The sequence below is a fragment of the Opisthocomus hoazin genome, chromosome 5 (genome assembly GCF_030867145.1).
Source record: "Opisthocomus hoazin isolate bOpiHoa1 chromosome 5, bOpiHoa1.hap1, whole genome shotgun sequence".
Classification (NCBI taxonomy): Eukaryota; Metazoa; Chordata; class Aves; order Opisthocomiformes; family Opisthocomidae; genus Opisthocomus; species Opisthocomus hoazin.
Genome location: NC_134418.1, coordinates 61,188,765 through 61,203,510, shown reverse-complemented (window position 1 = coordinate 61,203,510; position 14,746 = coordinate 61,188,765). Strand labels below are relative to the sequence as shown.

The following is a 14,746-nucleotide window of genomic DNA, read 5'->3' as shown; positions in this document are numbered from 1 at the left end:
TGGAAATGGACAATTTTGTGGAGAACATGATTTTGTTGCTGCTTCTGCAGTTTGAAGGCCTAATACTTCAACCCTTAATCCCAAGGAGTCTAAGTGATTTGGCTGCATCACAGCTGCCCAAGAACCCCAAATTTAGGGGTTAAAAAAAACTTCAGTAAAATACACAGCCACATTTGAGTTACAGACACACAAAAGTCCCTGGAATTTATTTAATTAGACTGGTTAAAAAATCCATCAAGACTCTAGAAAAATCACTGAACTGATTGTTCCTCTCTCTCCAAAATATGGTAAGGAAAACAAGCAAACTCTACATTATCAATGCCTTCAGTTGAAATTTGAACACCTGGGAAGAAATATCAATTGATATAAAATAACTTCCTTACACATACAATGATTATGTGTTATACAGAAATTAAGTGCATAGGTATGGCAGTACAAAAAATTACTTAACCATCAAGTGAAATACACTCAGACTTCTAAACAGTGTTAATTTAATGGTCATCTGTCAAGAGCTAACTGGCAGGACATGAAAATCTACTTCATGAGTTAACTTAGGGGTGATAATCTAAAAAACCTGTTCAAACATTGCTAAGCTTCTCTGAAGTGCTGACTGCTTAGAAGAAAAAAAAATGAAATTGCTCTCTTTTGTTTCAGTACAGAAAAAGAAAATTCTCAAAGTCTTGAAAAGCTTCCTGCCACGGGAAAGCACTATGCACATATGCAAGGGTGTTTCTAATTTTGTAGGAAGACTGTCTGTACAATAATTTTAACTCCCCTTCACCCTGGGGAAATTCTTCTCTGCAGTTAGTCCTGTACTCAAAAGTACAGGTCCTCTACTTCCAGTTAGTTACTTGGATTAAAAGCATCCAAAAATAGGTATTTAAACTGAACCTACGAGATCCGTATCTGGATGTTTACACAGAAGGTAACTCCTCCTCAAGGATTTAACCACTTAATACTTTCTCAAGAATAAAAGGAGACTCAGGCTCTAAATAGAGAGTTTTAAACTACAGAGTCCTTCCTCTAACTGTCTGTGAAAAGTTTTATTTGGCTGGACGAATTCTCTCCTCATAAATGGCTAGGCATAGTGCAGGAAATAAAAGTATACTGCAAACCCAGCTTCTAACAAACTTTTCTCACAAAACGTTATTTTTTGCAGAGGTGAAAACAGTGGAAGAGATACAATTCCAGAAGATATATTTTGTTCCCATTATACAAAACAGGATTTCATCATGTGAAAGAGAAATGGAAGTCCCCAGTGTGACTACTCTATTACAAAGAAAAGCATCTCTTTGAAAATTAATGAATATTAAATATTTGTACAGTCAGATGAAGATCTGTTTTCAGGGAACCAGTGGCCCTATGTTCTCGGGGTCTAAGCTGGGAATGGTTCAAAATAAATACTGAGGTTAGTAGCCATGAATAACAATGATGAAGTATTAGAATTGAGATGACCACTTTCAAACTCGTATTACCAATCTGGTTACATGATATGCTAAACACACACTTTGTTAAGGAACAGCAGCTTTATTATATGATTGCAGAGATAAGTATTTTCAGCTCTGCAGAAAGCTGTCCACCAAAACTGGTGGACACCAAGTTGACTATGAGTCATCAATGTGTCCTTGAAGTAAATAAAGCTAATGGTATCCTGGGATGCATTAGAGAAAAATTCTTACCAGTAGGTCGAGGGAGGTGATCCTTCCCATCTGCTCAGCACTGGTGAGGCCACACCTGGAGTACTGGGTCCTGTTCTGGGCTCCTCAGTACATGATAGACATAGACATACTGGAGAGAGTCCAGCAAAGGGCTACACAGATGACTAGCATCTCTGCTACAAGAAAAGGCTGAGAGAGTTGGCACTGTTCAGCCCAGAGAAGAGAAGGCTCAGGGGAATCTCATCCATGTGTACCAACATCTGAAGGGAAGGTGCAACCAGGATGGGGCCAGACTCTTTTCTGTGGTGCCCAGCAATGGGACCAAAGGCAATGGGCACAAACCAAAACACTGGAGGTTCTCTCTGAACATCAGCAAACACTTTTTCACTGTGAGGGTGACCGAGCACTGGCACAGGTTGCCCAAAGAGGTGGTGGGGTCTCCCTCCTTGGAGATATTCAAAAGCCATCTGGACATAATCCTGGGCAACTAGCTCTAGGTGGCCCTGCTTGAGCAGGGGGTTGGACCAGATGAGCTCCAGAGGTCCCTTCCAGCCTCAACCATTCTGTGATTCCATGAAAGGAACAGCTGTCACCTCATCCTACAGCTTGCTTTGGTAATATTCCTACTCATTAGCTTCAGACACTTTTCTTGAGACATACAACCATTGTACTCAAGAAGTACCGGTTTTGATGCCTTCCTCCAAAACAAAAGAGAAGAATGAGATTTTGCTTTTAAGAACAGGATAAGCTGAAATTCTTACAAATGTCCTGAAGGCCTTAATTTTAGTATGCATCGATAACTGCAGAAAATACAAAGCCTAACTGGTCAGAAACAAATTCTCTCCCAAATGGCAGAGACCACTTTTCCTCACCCAAACACCATCGACTCAACATGCAGAGCAAAGACACTCACATGCAATGCGGACGTAGGCTTTCCGGCTCTTGGTGGTGCCTGCAGAGCTCCAGGCAACGCACTGGCACCAGTAATCTTCGGGCCCGAAGAGCTCCTCGACTTGCTGGCGGGAAATCTCAATGCTTACCTCTCGGACAATCAGACCTGTCAGGGTACAAGTAATGCTGGTCAATATTAGGCTTACAAATAGAAAGAAGAAAGTGTAGGTACAGAAGTCTGCTTGCAAAGTTGTTGTGAGACCTTACAGCTCTCTACCAGTATCTACTTCACAACATGGACTGTCATAAGGATGCCAAGGAAAAAAAACAACCACTTTATCTGTGTAATAAGAGAAGTGGGTGAATTGAAAACTAATCACTGCGATTTTGACTTTTATCACACACTGCATGCATGCTAGACAAGTAAAAGGAACAGCACCTCAGCTGATATAAATTGTACCATGTCCCTAGGACAATTTACATCAAGTGACAATCCAGCCCTGTTTTATTTTCATATGAATATCATAAAACCACGGAGTCATTCAATTTATATGACTCCCTTAGCCCTCCTGTATTTCATCGCCTTTTGCTAGGCAGATATAGCACAGGGAGAAGTCCTGCTCACTCTGACACTGAACTGCCCAGGAAAATGGATTTTACCATTGGAGAAAATGTCCCGATACTCTGTAATGATGGGCACATATGCTGCAGTATGGTTATTGCAAGCTGCAGTTTGGGGACTATTACTGTCATATATACTGCAGATACTGCAATATTTTTCAGGTGATTTTACAATACAGAGCAATACACTTCAGTGCCTGACGGTGTCCCTGGCCCTGTCCTCCACCACACATCTCAGCACAACCCCCCTCAAACCCACAGCCGCATCAATGATGACAGTGACCCACTCGCTGTCGTTCCAAGCAGACCGATATTTGCCCACACTTCCCACACAATGCTCTCTGTCGGGAAGCCGTTTTGCTTCTTCTAAGTGTAAGGAAATACTGCGGTGTCTCAGACACCACTGCAAGGATCATTGGTAATGTGGTGATCCTGTAACAACAAGCACTGTGTTTCATGCTGACACAACCCCTTCCTCTGCCTCAAAACGCACTGCCTAGTCAAAATGCTCTTAATTCCAGCCAAGATACTGGGCGAGGGTGGGAGAGAGTGCTTACACCTCTTGTCAGCGTATTTGGTCTTTGTTGTTGATGCCAAAGTATCAATAAACTTCTAATGTGTGTCTGCCTATAGAAAACACCATCGTCACTTCACAAATGCACTCTTGCAAACAGCCTTGAATATATAAATTCACATACAAATATCTTGTGTAGTGAGACTGATTTTCCTTCCAGAATAGCCAGGAAACTCAACTGAAAGATCCTTGGATCACAGCATGCACAGCTTGTCCCCATCATCAGACACCAAAGGGCAGGTTCATCTGCTGAGCAAAGACCCGAGCCCATGGAGGCCAGCTACCCTCAGCCTCCTACCACACGGCTTACAAGGTGATATTCATAACGTGAATGTTTCCAATTGTACAGCACAACGCGTTCCTCAAGTGCCGGAAACCAGGCCAGACCTTTGATTTGCCTCCAGCCTCACTGAGGCTCCATTCAGGGAGCCAACAATCAAGTACTGTTTGTACACATCTCTGCACTGTCACTGAGGCTGCATGCTGTTCGCATCCAAAATTTCCCGAACAACTTAGCAGCAGAAAGGAATTCATGCATATAATATCATAGACTTCTCTGGTGGGAATGCCTTCTAATGAGATGCATTTTCCTGCTAGAGACTATCCCAGCCTAGCTCCCTTTTCATTTCATTATTCTTGACATCTTTAGCTATTGAATAATCAGCTGCTTTGGGGGAAACACTTTATAGCTTTCCTCCTTGAAATGAAATACTCAAAATATGGCAACTGCACTCCAAAGAATGGAAATCAAAGCAGTGGGCATTTGATATGCAGTGAACACTGTGTTATAAACTTGTTCTGCTTTGATGAGCTAATTTGGCTCCAAAAAGGGTCTGAGGGATAGCTTTTGTCCTGTTGAGAAGAGCATGAAGAGGGTGGGGAGAGAGCATGTACATTACATGCATAAAAATGGTTAGATTTTCCCCGTGCAACTGCTGCTAGCCTACAGATTACTTCGGTTCATTCCCAGTTTTTATAGCACTAGCCCGGGGAGCCTTTGAAGGTTACAATATTATGTTTTTATAATAAGGCTGATTATGACAGAGTTTGATGGAGCAGTGAACTTTGTTACCCGAGGGCTAAACCAAGCAGGCTCATAATGATAGTACTGGTTAATAATGATTATGAAATTGTCTTAACATTCAGGACACAAATGCCGTTTTCTAACAGTCTGTTGAAGATACAAAACCATACGATAAAGAGCTCCCACTGAATGCACTAGCAGAACTTTTTATCTCTGACTTCCTAAGATGCTTTCTAACTCAAAATATCAAGCTACTCCAGGTAACGTCTTTTGGGACAGCCGTGAAGTACTGATATATTTCAGGTTATTCAAAGTAATGCGGCCTTTGATCTTTGCGTAATATCAACATTTGTGCCATGACCAAAGAGATGCACACCTTCTTTACATACCAAACAGATGCCTCCTCTTTCCGCTTACAAGCAAAAAATATCATTATGTCTTTGTCTCTACTAGAGGTCAAAATGTTGCCACGACATCACCTGGGATGTAAGGATCCATGGCCAGAACTTGAAGCTGATTCAACCACTCCTTCCCAGCATCGCCCATTGGCACCTCACTGCACAAACAGCCACATTGATTTAGGAGAAACATCTCACCAGCTGAAATGACCCCAGCCTCAGACTCTGGGGAAGCACAAAGCGATGTGTTTCCCTTGTTCTATCAACTCGCAGTCCTATTCCTTGTGCTAACACACTTCAGTGTAACCCCTTATAGAAAATCCCTTTCTAGGGCAGCTCTCAAATAACCACAATTTGCTGAGAAACCTCCGACAGCAGCTGCCTTGTTACCAGCTGACATGCTACTGTACGTCAGATCGCGCAGAGGAGCTGTATATTCTGTCTGCTTTCATTCAGGGCTGTATCGCTTACACACCTCGCACGGGCACCAAGTTCAGGACAGCCCTGGTATGAGGACTTCAAACAGAGAACTTCATCTTATCCCTGTTGAAGCTGCTTCTGCTTCTAAATCAAACAACAGTAGCTGGAGTCATTAACAAAAAACCCCAACAACAACAAACAAACAAAAACCCCCAAACCTGAACAACCCCTGTCTCAGTGTTTCCAGGCAATGTGACATACTGTGGCTGTAGCTCAGGCAACTGTTCATCGAACTGTTTCATTACAGTGCACAACCTCTGAGCCCCAAATTAGAAGTCACTTAATAAAATGAGTCCTTATATTTTGCCTAAACATATTTACGACAAGACAGATCAAAAGATAAGCAGGAACTTTTGCAGCACACAACCTACCTGGTATTGGCCAATGCTACTTTGCCACGGTGCGAAGTAACAAAATGTCACCCTCTCACAGAGAGTATCTCCTCTTCATTACCTTCTTTATTAGAAATACATTCAATTTTACAGGCTAGTTCCTCATATGGCTAAGTTATACAGCAGGGAAAAATACGCAGCATAAACATTTTCTTGTAACACTTGAATAAGCTGCACTTTTCCAGAATTAATATAATCACATAGCTGGTGGCACAATCCACAGGAAGTCCGGATCTTCCTATTTTAAAGCAATGCACTGACACACACAGCTGAAGGGAGATAACAGCAGCATGGGCAGCTAGAATGCTTGACGGGTCCCTTCTAATGTGTATAAATCCATAAAGACCAGCTACATAGTATTTCTAACTCGTACTCTCCCTGTGATGAACAGCTAGAACATGACAGGGAAAAGCATCTTCTTGCACTGTCCAAACTCGATTTGCATTCCACAAAGGGAGAACTGTTTTTGTAGCCTCCCACAGCCCATCTGCATCTTGGGTATGAAGACAGCTCATGTGAAGATACTGGGTCTAACTATCACCGCCCTATTCCTGGCAACAAGATTGTGAGAGAGGAGCTTTAAAATCAAAACGCAGAAAATCAAAGTAATTTAAAGCAATTCTCCAAAATAAATGGTAATTGTATCTTAAGATTGTGCACTGAAAAAAACCACAGATCCTTAAAAATGCATCCCCAGGTTGCTGGGCTCTTTCTGCACAAGTGTTTCTTTTCTGATGTCGGTGAATAACTGCAGCATTCCCAAGAGAGAAGGAACATAAGAAGTTTTACAACTTGAGTGCGAGGAAGTAAAAATGTCAGGAAAAAACAAAAGCAAAACTATTTGCTGTCTTTTCTGGGTCCTGAGCATACAGATCTGGATCTGCTAGGTTACAAAAGATGGCCAAGAGGTTGCTCAAGGCTGGGGCTATTTATAGACACTGATCAGTCAGATTTAACACACTTACCTAAACCCAGCACCAGAAAAAGACTGTTAGGAGACGAAATAAACCAGTCTAAGATATCCTTTTACCCCTAACAGTTTTCTGTCTAGCTGAGGATGGAGGATAGCTTACAAGAAGGCTCAAGGCATTTGGCATAATCAGTCTGCAATTATGTCCCAGTCCCACAAATTAAATGGGTCCTCCACGAGTGACAATTTTACATACTTAGTAGCACAGCATATACGATTATTCATTTCAATAAAATAAACCTATCTCTGGGACTAATACAACTTGGGCTCTGAAAAGAAGTAGGAAGGAACCAGAACTTTACTTATTTCTGTAATTGCACGTTAATGAGGGATTAACAGGTGGAGAGTGGCAAGAGGGCGGAGGGAGCCTTGCAGCCTGCCTACTGCGAATGTGTGCAGCCGAATGAGCACAGGGGAGAGGCACTGGCTGATGGTACATATCTAAATAAAATTACTACCCCTCCTGGATAAAAAGAAGCGTGAAGAGGGAATTGTGCCTCATACACATGGTCTTTTATTATAAACTGTATCCTAGAAACACTATCAAGCAAAACCACACTTTATTCACATGGTCCCCAAGCACTTCACTTAGCTGGTTATACAAACTGTGAGGTAGATTATCTGGTCTTCAGAGGCAGAAATGTTATCTTTTTTAATGTATGCAAATGTAATGTAATTGTATGATATTATGGTAGATTATTAGTAACTGCAATAATAACTCGTGGGTTCCAACTGCACCCGTCAAAATAATTGGCAAATTTCCCAACGATTTTAAGAGAAGCAGATTTGCCAGTCAGACTCCTTTCTTTCTAGAGGGAAACAAAAACATCCTATAAAGTTCTGCAACCACATATGACTGCTCAAGACAAGAAATAATCACTGTAAACATCTGAAAACAGAAGATTATTATCAATAAATGAAATGTAATTATACAGCCTGGAGTCAGTCCAGGTCATGGAGTTAGTATCTACACCTCGCTGGGCACCATGCTGCCAAGAAATTATTTTGATGTATTTTGGCTGCCATAAATGTTTGGCATTTGATATTAATACCCTGCATGTGTGAAAATATTCCTCAGGACTTTGACAGAAAAATTTTTGTGGAAGCATTATATCGGCATGTGTTTGACCCTCTGGCACAACACTAAACAGGAGCTATTTAGTTGCAAGACTAAACTGCGCTTACAAACTCCAAGAAACTGCATGGATAATTTGTTTATTTTCTCTGTAAATAGAAGTTCAAACAATTTCTGTGCTTTCATTTGCCCACAAGGTATTTCATTAATTAGTCATCACATACGCCACAGAACACATTTCTCAAGGAGATGGAACTTTATGACCTACTGGTCTGGAAAAAGACATTACTGTAATACATGCATATAGATTGCAGGTGTATCACAGCCACTGTAAATAAGTATGGAAATATAGCCCATTTTCATGCAGGTAACTTGCAATCCTTTACAAGTTCAATTTCTTGAAATCAGTACTCAGAGCACCCTTCCAAACCTGATGTTCAGCGCTGCCATCTCCCTCCCTGCTTCGCCAGGCACAGATTCCCCCGATGGCATGCACCCCCAAACCTCCCTTCCTGCTGCACAGTGGGGACACAGAGGGCAGGACGGTGTTTCTTGATGATGTAGAAGAGGCTTTGGGGAGTCAGCAGCAAAACAGCTCTGGGATAGGGGGATTTCTCTGCATGCCCATGCAACACATGCTGCTATAGAATTGAATTATACGGCACGTAACTTAGAAAACCATGGTGTGTCCCCGTTCAGATTCTCAACCTAGACATAGAAAAAATGTGGTGGCTTGCTCCGCCTTACAATAAATCACTGCCAGTCTGAAACAGTCCATGCTTTCTGACTCACAGTTCCTTTTTCTAGCGATTAGGAGTAGGAGAGGGACATGAAGGAATACTTTATGAATGTTGCTCATTCAGGACAGATTTGAATGACATAAGTATACACAGTTTTTAATGCAAGCTGAGGGTGGAAGGAGAATCCTGATACCAAAAAAGAAAAGTGAAGTTTTGCAAGAATTCCAGGAGGGGCTGGATTATCTCCACAGTATTTGGCAAAAAGGATGAAAGCATTTTCAGTTCTCATAGTCCTCATCTGTCTTGCATTTCACACAAAGCTTGATTCAAAAATCCTTAGAACAGCATCATATTTTTTGCTTCATGAAAGTGGCCAAGACCATACACCAAAGTGGTATGACTATAAATAGACTTAATAAACGCTAAACAGATTGCTTTCTTGTTATGCAGTCCTTTGTCACTAGACTGTTCTCTGATGGTAGAACTTCAGTGACCAAAGCCAAGAATGATGATCTTTTTACTTACTGATAGACCTGTCTGATTTATTTAATGGCTCTTCACAGGTGTTATAAACAACCTGTCGCTGTAGCAGAAGGCTGATCACTTTACTTGGTAAAATAACCTTTTTACAAAGGTAAAAACAAAACCGGTGCTATGTCAGAACTGAAATTTATTTACCCTCTTGCAGAGATGGATCCCTCGCAGTCAGAGAGTTATTCCACTCGAATATATCAGAGTACTTAAGCTATGTAATCTGGTGTTTAAAAAATGAATAAATAGGCTATGCACAAGAAGAACGGCTTCAAATATTGAAGTTCTTGCTGAGAAAAATGTACTCTGTGCATCCTAATGGGACAGAGATGATTGCATAACGGCACACTTTGCCTATAGAATTTTCTGCATAGAGTATCTGTAATCTTAGCAAAAGATAGATAGACAGACAGATATCTAGAGATAGTTTAAAAGAGCAACCAGCTTTACCACCCAATAATCCTTCACGCTGTGACTGCACGCACCCAGTTTTGCCTCAATACTGCTTTTCCACAGATTGTGGCTGGCTGGTGATATGAAACAGCTGCATGAAGACCACAAATAATTTTCCACAAATATTAGCTTAAATATTTAAATTCAAGGCTTACAGCTATTTTTGCTCTCTTCATAACTTTCTCTTTAGGAAACACATACATTCTTAACTCTAATTAATATGGATGAAAGCAACAGCCTAATAAAATCAAGTCTTCCTTAAAAGCGATGTCAAGTTTGCACTGGTTTGCATCAGTTAGCTATGGTATCTAATTACCAGCTAGCGGTAGGGAGTGAAGCTAAAATCCTAGATCCCCTACTATTTTTTAACTGACTTACACACAAATTACAAAGGGCTGTCTTCACAGGGATTTTACTGTGAACTGAAATTAAAGAACACGCATTCTATTTATTTTCTTTTAGTGAAAACAAGGCCTTTTTGTTCTTTTGCCATTAACATCTGAAGGACCTTGTCGTGTAAGATGCAAGGAAGATTTCAAAAATGAGTTCTTGAATGCTGGTGGAAAACAAACCGTGTGCCCTGGTCCCTGCCAGCGTGGTGGAGGTGGGCAGTACAGCCCTGTGGGCTGGACCCCTTGGGAAAGGTAAATTGGCCCCTCTGCTGTCTCCTCCCCCAGCCAACCTCAGCAGCTCTGCTTGTTTTACGTAAGCCTTGAACTATTGCTGTTTAATGCCTCAGAACAGCATTGGACTGCTTGTTCTCCGCCTATAAACTGTTCAGAGACAAAGGAAAAACACCACGACCCCACACCCCCCTTTTTAATGGAGGCTATTTTCTGGCTGATGGCATTTTTTGTTAATATGCACAAATTGCTCCAAAATGTGTTGTTCTCTTCCACATGTAACAAAGTGTGCCTATTGTTGTCGCTTTCTTTTTTCCCTTTTCCTGGTACAAAAGTAATAATCATGCTCCAGCGTAGCAGGACTCCAAAGAAAACCTCACTACAAGCATATACTTACGGTTCAACCACGGGCATCATCATTTCTGAACTTGCATAGCCTGAGGTCTAGCAGCAGAAACAAATCACCTTGACTCAAGCCATCCTGACACTATGCAAACCCGAGTGCCTGCACCCAAGCAATTCTCTGCCAGGCTGCTGCTACTTACCGGCACCGGGAAGAAGAGAGGTTGTCCGCATAGGAAAGCATGAGTATGAGCTCTTAGCAGCTCTAGCTTTTGGGGGAAAGCCCAGTCTTCCCTTCTTTTGGTTGAGGTACACAGAGCTGAGAAAAGATGTTCATTTTTTTTTTCTTTTTTCAAGGGCCAGGAAAAAAAACACATGCCAATGGTTCATGTTTTACTTAAAGCTGCAGTTGAGACTTCACAAAGAAAATCTGTGTACTTTTTATTTCTGGTTCAGAGGATTTACATGCTCTTTCTAATGATCTGGGCCTTCAGCAGTGGGTAATGCTTCCCAGTCCCCAGCTTAGTGTTCATGCAAAATTGAAGCACTTTTAAGGCAATTTAGAGCCTACAGATGAATCTCAATGTGCAGGCAAAACAGAATAATGGTTATTTAGCACTTCACTAGAAGAAGCCGAGGAAATTATGAAAAAAAAAAATCTATTGAACTTCAAACATCTGGGAAGCCAAACAAGAACATCTGAATTTTGAACAGCGTGTTTACATTTTCTTTGCATAGTGGAGGGGGGCAAGGAAATGAACAATAAATGGGTTTGTGTGTAAATTTTTATATAAAAATATACGTCAAGTTGTTTATGTTATTGACTTCGTGACATATATGCATGTGTATATATATAAAATATGTATCTGCACATGCACTTATCTACCACACCCACTCTGCGTTGTTTTGAGAAGTAGAGACAATGTGAAAATGCCTTATTTCTGTGCACTTGATGAGATGACACAGTTCAGTGGCTGGCGCAGCTATTGTGGGAATAAGGACAGTCTCAACGTGACACAAGGGGTCACTCGGGAGCCTTCCTCAGCCATTGTTTTCCTATTTTTTTAGCCCACGACTTGCAGGAACAGCAGTTGGGGGAGAAATGCAAAAAGCCCCACCGTTCTTTGCCGTTGTTGTTCTGCATGCTAGGGATGGCACTTCACAGCCAACTTCGGTATCTTGAAAAAAAATTCAAAAGGAGAAAAGAAAAAGGCAAGCAGCCACTTTCAAAGCAGCTTTGTCCAGCGCGCTGTCAAGTGAGGTGACTTTCACCAGACAGAGATGAAGCTCTGGGAATTTACTGTCTGCTCCCCCACCTAGCGTGTTTTCAGGGCTGTGCCAGAGCAGCAGTCAAAACACCAGCTCCTGAACGCCAGGAGATTTTTCTTAGTTGGTAGCAAATAAAAGAATCGCCACGGGAAGGCGTGCAAAAAGGCAGGCTGGTGGTCACTGGGGCCATTTGGTGTGTACGTGTTTCTGGATACAGCGCAACTCATGATCCCCGCCAGCTACAGCGAGGCACCACGCATGCGAGCAAGTTTCCCTGCAGATCCATCTGACTTTGACATGAAAAAAGACCTTTTTCGTTATGTAAGCAAATGCTGTCGATAGTATCCTTGTAATTCTGGCTGCCGGATTATTTTTTTCTGGGTACCCACTCTTACTCAATTCTAATACTGGTTTCCACGTTAGCTGAAGAACAAAAGGACTAAAACTAAACCCCAAAGCAAGCCTGATCCACTTCCAGGCATCACTATTCCTCGGGCCTGGCAATCCTTACTCTTGTTCAGAGGAGGGCACGGCAACCGACCCAGGTGGAGTGTCAGCACTCATTGCAGAAGCCTCATTATACAAGTCACTGGGAAGCCAAAAGCAGCAATCAACCAACCAAGATCCTCTCTAAAATCAAAACCCGGGAGCAAATAATAGAACAGTCCGTGAAGGCCTAAAGATCAGTATTCAGGGGGAAGAGAGACACAGAAGAGTCTGACAAAAGACTCCCTTTCTGCTCTCACAATCAAAATATGAGAGGCATGAGAAGTTATGAGGAATTGTGACAGGCGTCCCATCAAAACCTGATCAGAAAGAGCTGTACATAACCTAGCCAGTAAATGGCAGTCCTGCTGGTACCTACCACATCACGCTGCTCATTTATGTACGAATCAGGAATGCACGGGAACGACAGAATGAATACAGGCGGTGAACCCGCAAAGGCAGCACAAAATTAGATCCTGTACGGGTCAGAGCCGCATGTGACAGCCGCCTCTCTTTCCCTCACACATTAGCAATGATTTGGTACCCTAGCCACATAGTGAAAAAAGCCTCACTAAATCTGATCGATGTGCAACAATTGTTCCATACGAATGGCTTTTTTTTTAAAAAAAAATAAAGATTTTTCCAGTCTAGTTTTAAGCAATAGGAACTCTTCTACCTCTCTTCACTGTCTAATGAGCTAATAGAGAAAAAAGTAGAAGATATTACTCAGGTAACTGGGACACAAGCTTACAGAGACTTCAAGGGACTCAAGACTAACAACACTTCACTGTCTTGCACAGCCATCAAGACCCTAATGTCTCTAAACAAGTTTAGGCTACATTTCCAGTAACTGCATCAAACTATAACTATAACTTATTCTCCACAAAGAAAAAGTAAGGTGTAATTTGGACTTTCCATTTCCCTGAATATTTTCAGGGATTTTCACAGGGAAACTACAGACCTATTAGTCCTACTCATTCTCGCATTTACTTAACTGAAATCCCTACATTTATAGGATGCAAGTGTTCCTGCCCTTGCACTGCCGGGGTGCTATTGACTGTAGCACTTCTGTTTGACAGCACACAAGACCTTGGTTCTGCTGTTCTTTTCCTCCATTCCTGTACCCAAAAAACAGTTGTCTTCCATTTAGGCCAGCAGATGAGTGATGGAGACACAGATGGAAAAAGGAAGCATTGCTGTGCAAAGCTGTGGCTAGTCTGAAGCTGTGGTGGGTGGACTGATGTCTGAAGACGTCTTTTGGGGAATTAATGGGATTATGAGCATGTAACAAAGGGTTTAATGAAGGAAAGACTTGGACGGACATAAGGTGTAGGCTGGAAATATTCAGAGGGGTATCCTCAAATGCTTCAGAAGAATACACTAAGCGTTCATATTCCTCCTATTACTATTTTCAGTAACTTTATTTCCTGTCTCAGATTTGTTTTTCTAGAAGCCCACAGGAAACTTTCAGGACAATCAGGCGAACAGCTGCAGATAGGAAGTTAATGCTGCAATAAGAAATGAATAAATATCCTAAAGCTTTTACCTTTTGGTCCCAAAGCACTTTACAGAGGTAAATACAAGAGATGTTGAGTGATTTGCACAGGGATACACAGTGTATCCATAGAAAATTTGGAATAGGCAAATAACCCTTCCCATGGACCCATCATTACTCACAGGAAGAGCAGGAGCAGGATCAACTTGCAGGAAGAGCAGCTCCCTCTGGGCCCCCCTGTTAGCATCCCTGAATAATCTGAAGGATAGAGCAAGTGCCGAGGCTGGAAAAGCCCGGCTCAGTCACCTTAGCAGCATGAGGGCAGAGGGTTCACGAGGTCCATGGCTCTGTCTGTAAAGGTGGTGGGGCACGCACCCAGCATGGTAAAGAGCTGCTGGAAAGGACAGCATTAGCAGAACAGGCAGGTGTCAATGGCCGTAAACATGTAGATGAGGTATCTACATATAAGAGTTAGAAGCAGCCTTCCACAAAGACTTAGAGGGACAAAAACCCCTCATACAACAGTTTAACTAAAGAAGAAATTCATGATATGTTAATATATATTTTATAAATGTGTTAATCATGGTGGATACTACACTCAGTGGAGGCCAAAATCAAAAACCCCACAGTCTTTTGCAGGCTTCTATACAAAAAGATAATACTCCTGGGTTTGTGGAGTGGTTTTCTATTGCCTGTAATCGGATTTCCCTCCAGAAGCAAATAT

The 14,746-nt window shown here is 41.9% G+C and overlaps 1 protein-coding gene across 2 annotated transcripts in view; it reads right to left on the bottom strand.

Annotated features, from left to right (window-relative positions):
• Positions 1–14,746, bottom strand: part of UNC5C (unc-5 netrin receptor C) — a 258,186-nt gene that overhangs the window by 74,323 nt on the left and 169,117 nt on the right. For both annotated transcript variants that reach the window (XM_075421479.1, XM_075421480.1), the window contains exon 3: positions 2,572–2,715. In XM_075421479.1, coding sequence (XP_075277594.1) covers positions 2,572–2,715 — 144 coding nt within the window. The remainder of the gene's footprint in view (positions 1–2,571; positions 2,716–14,746) is intronic.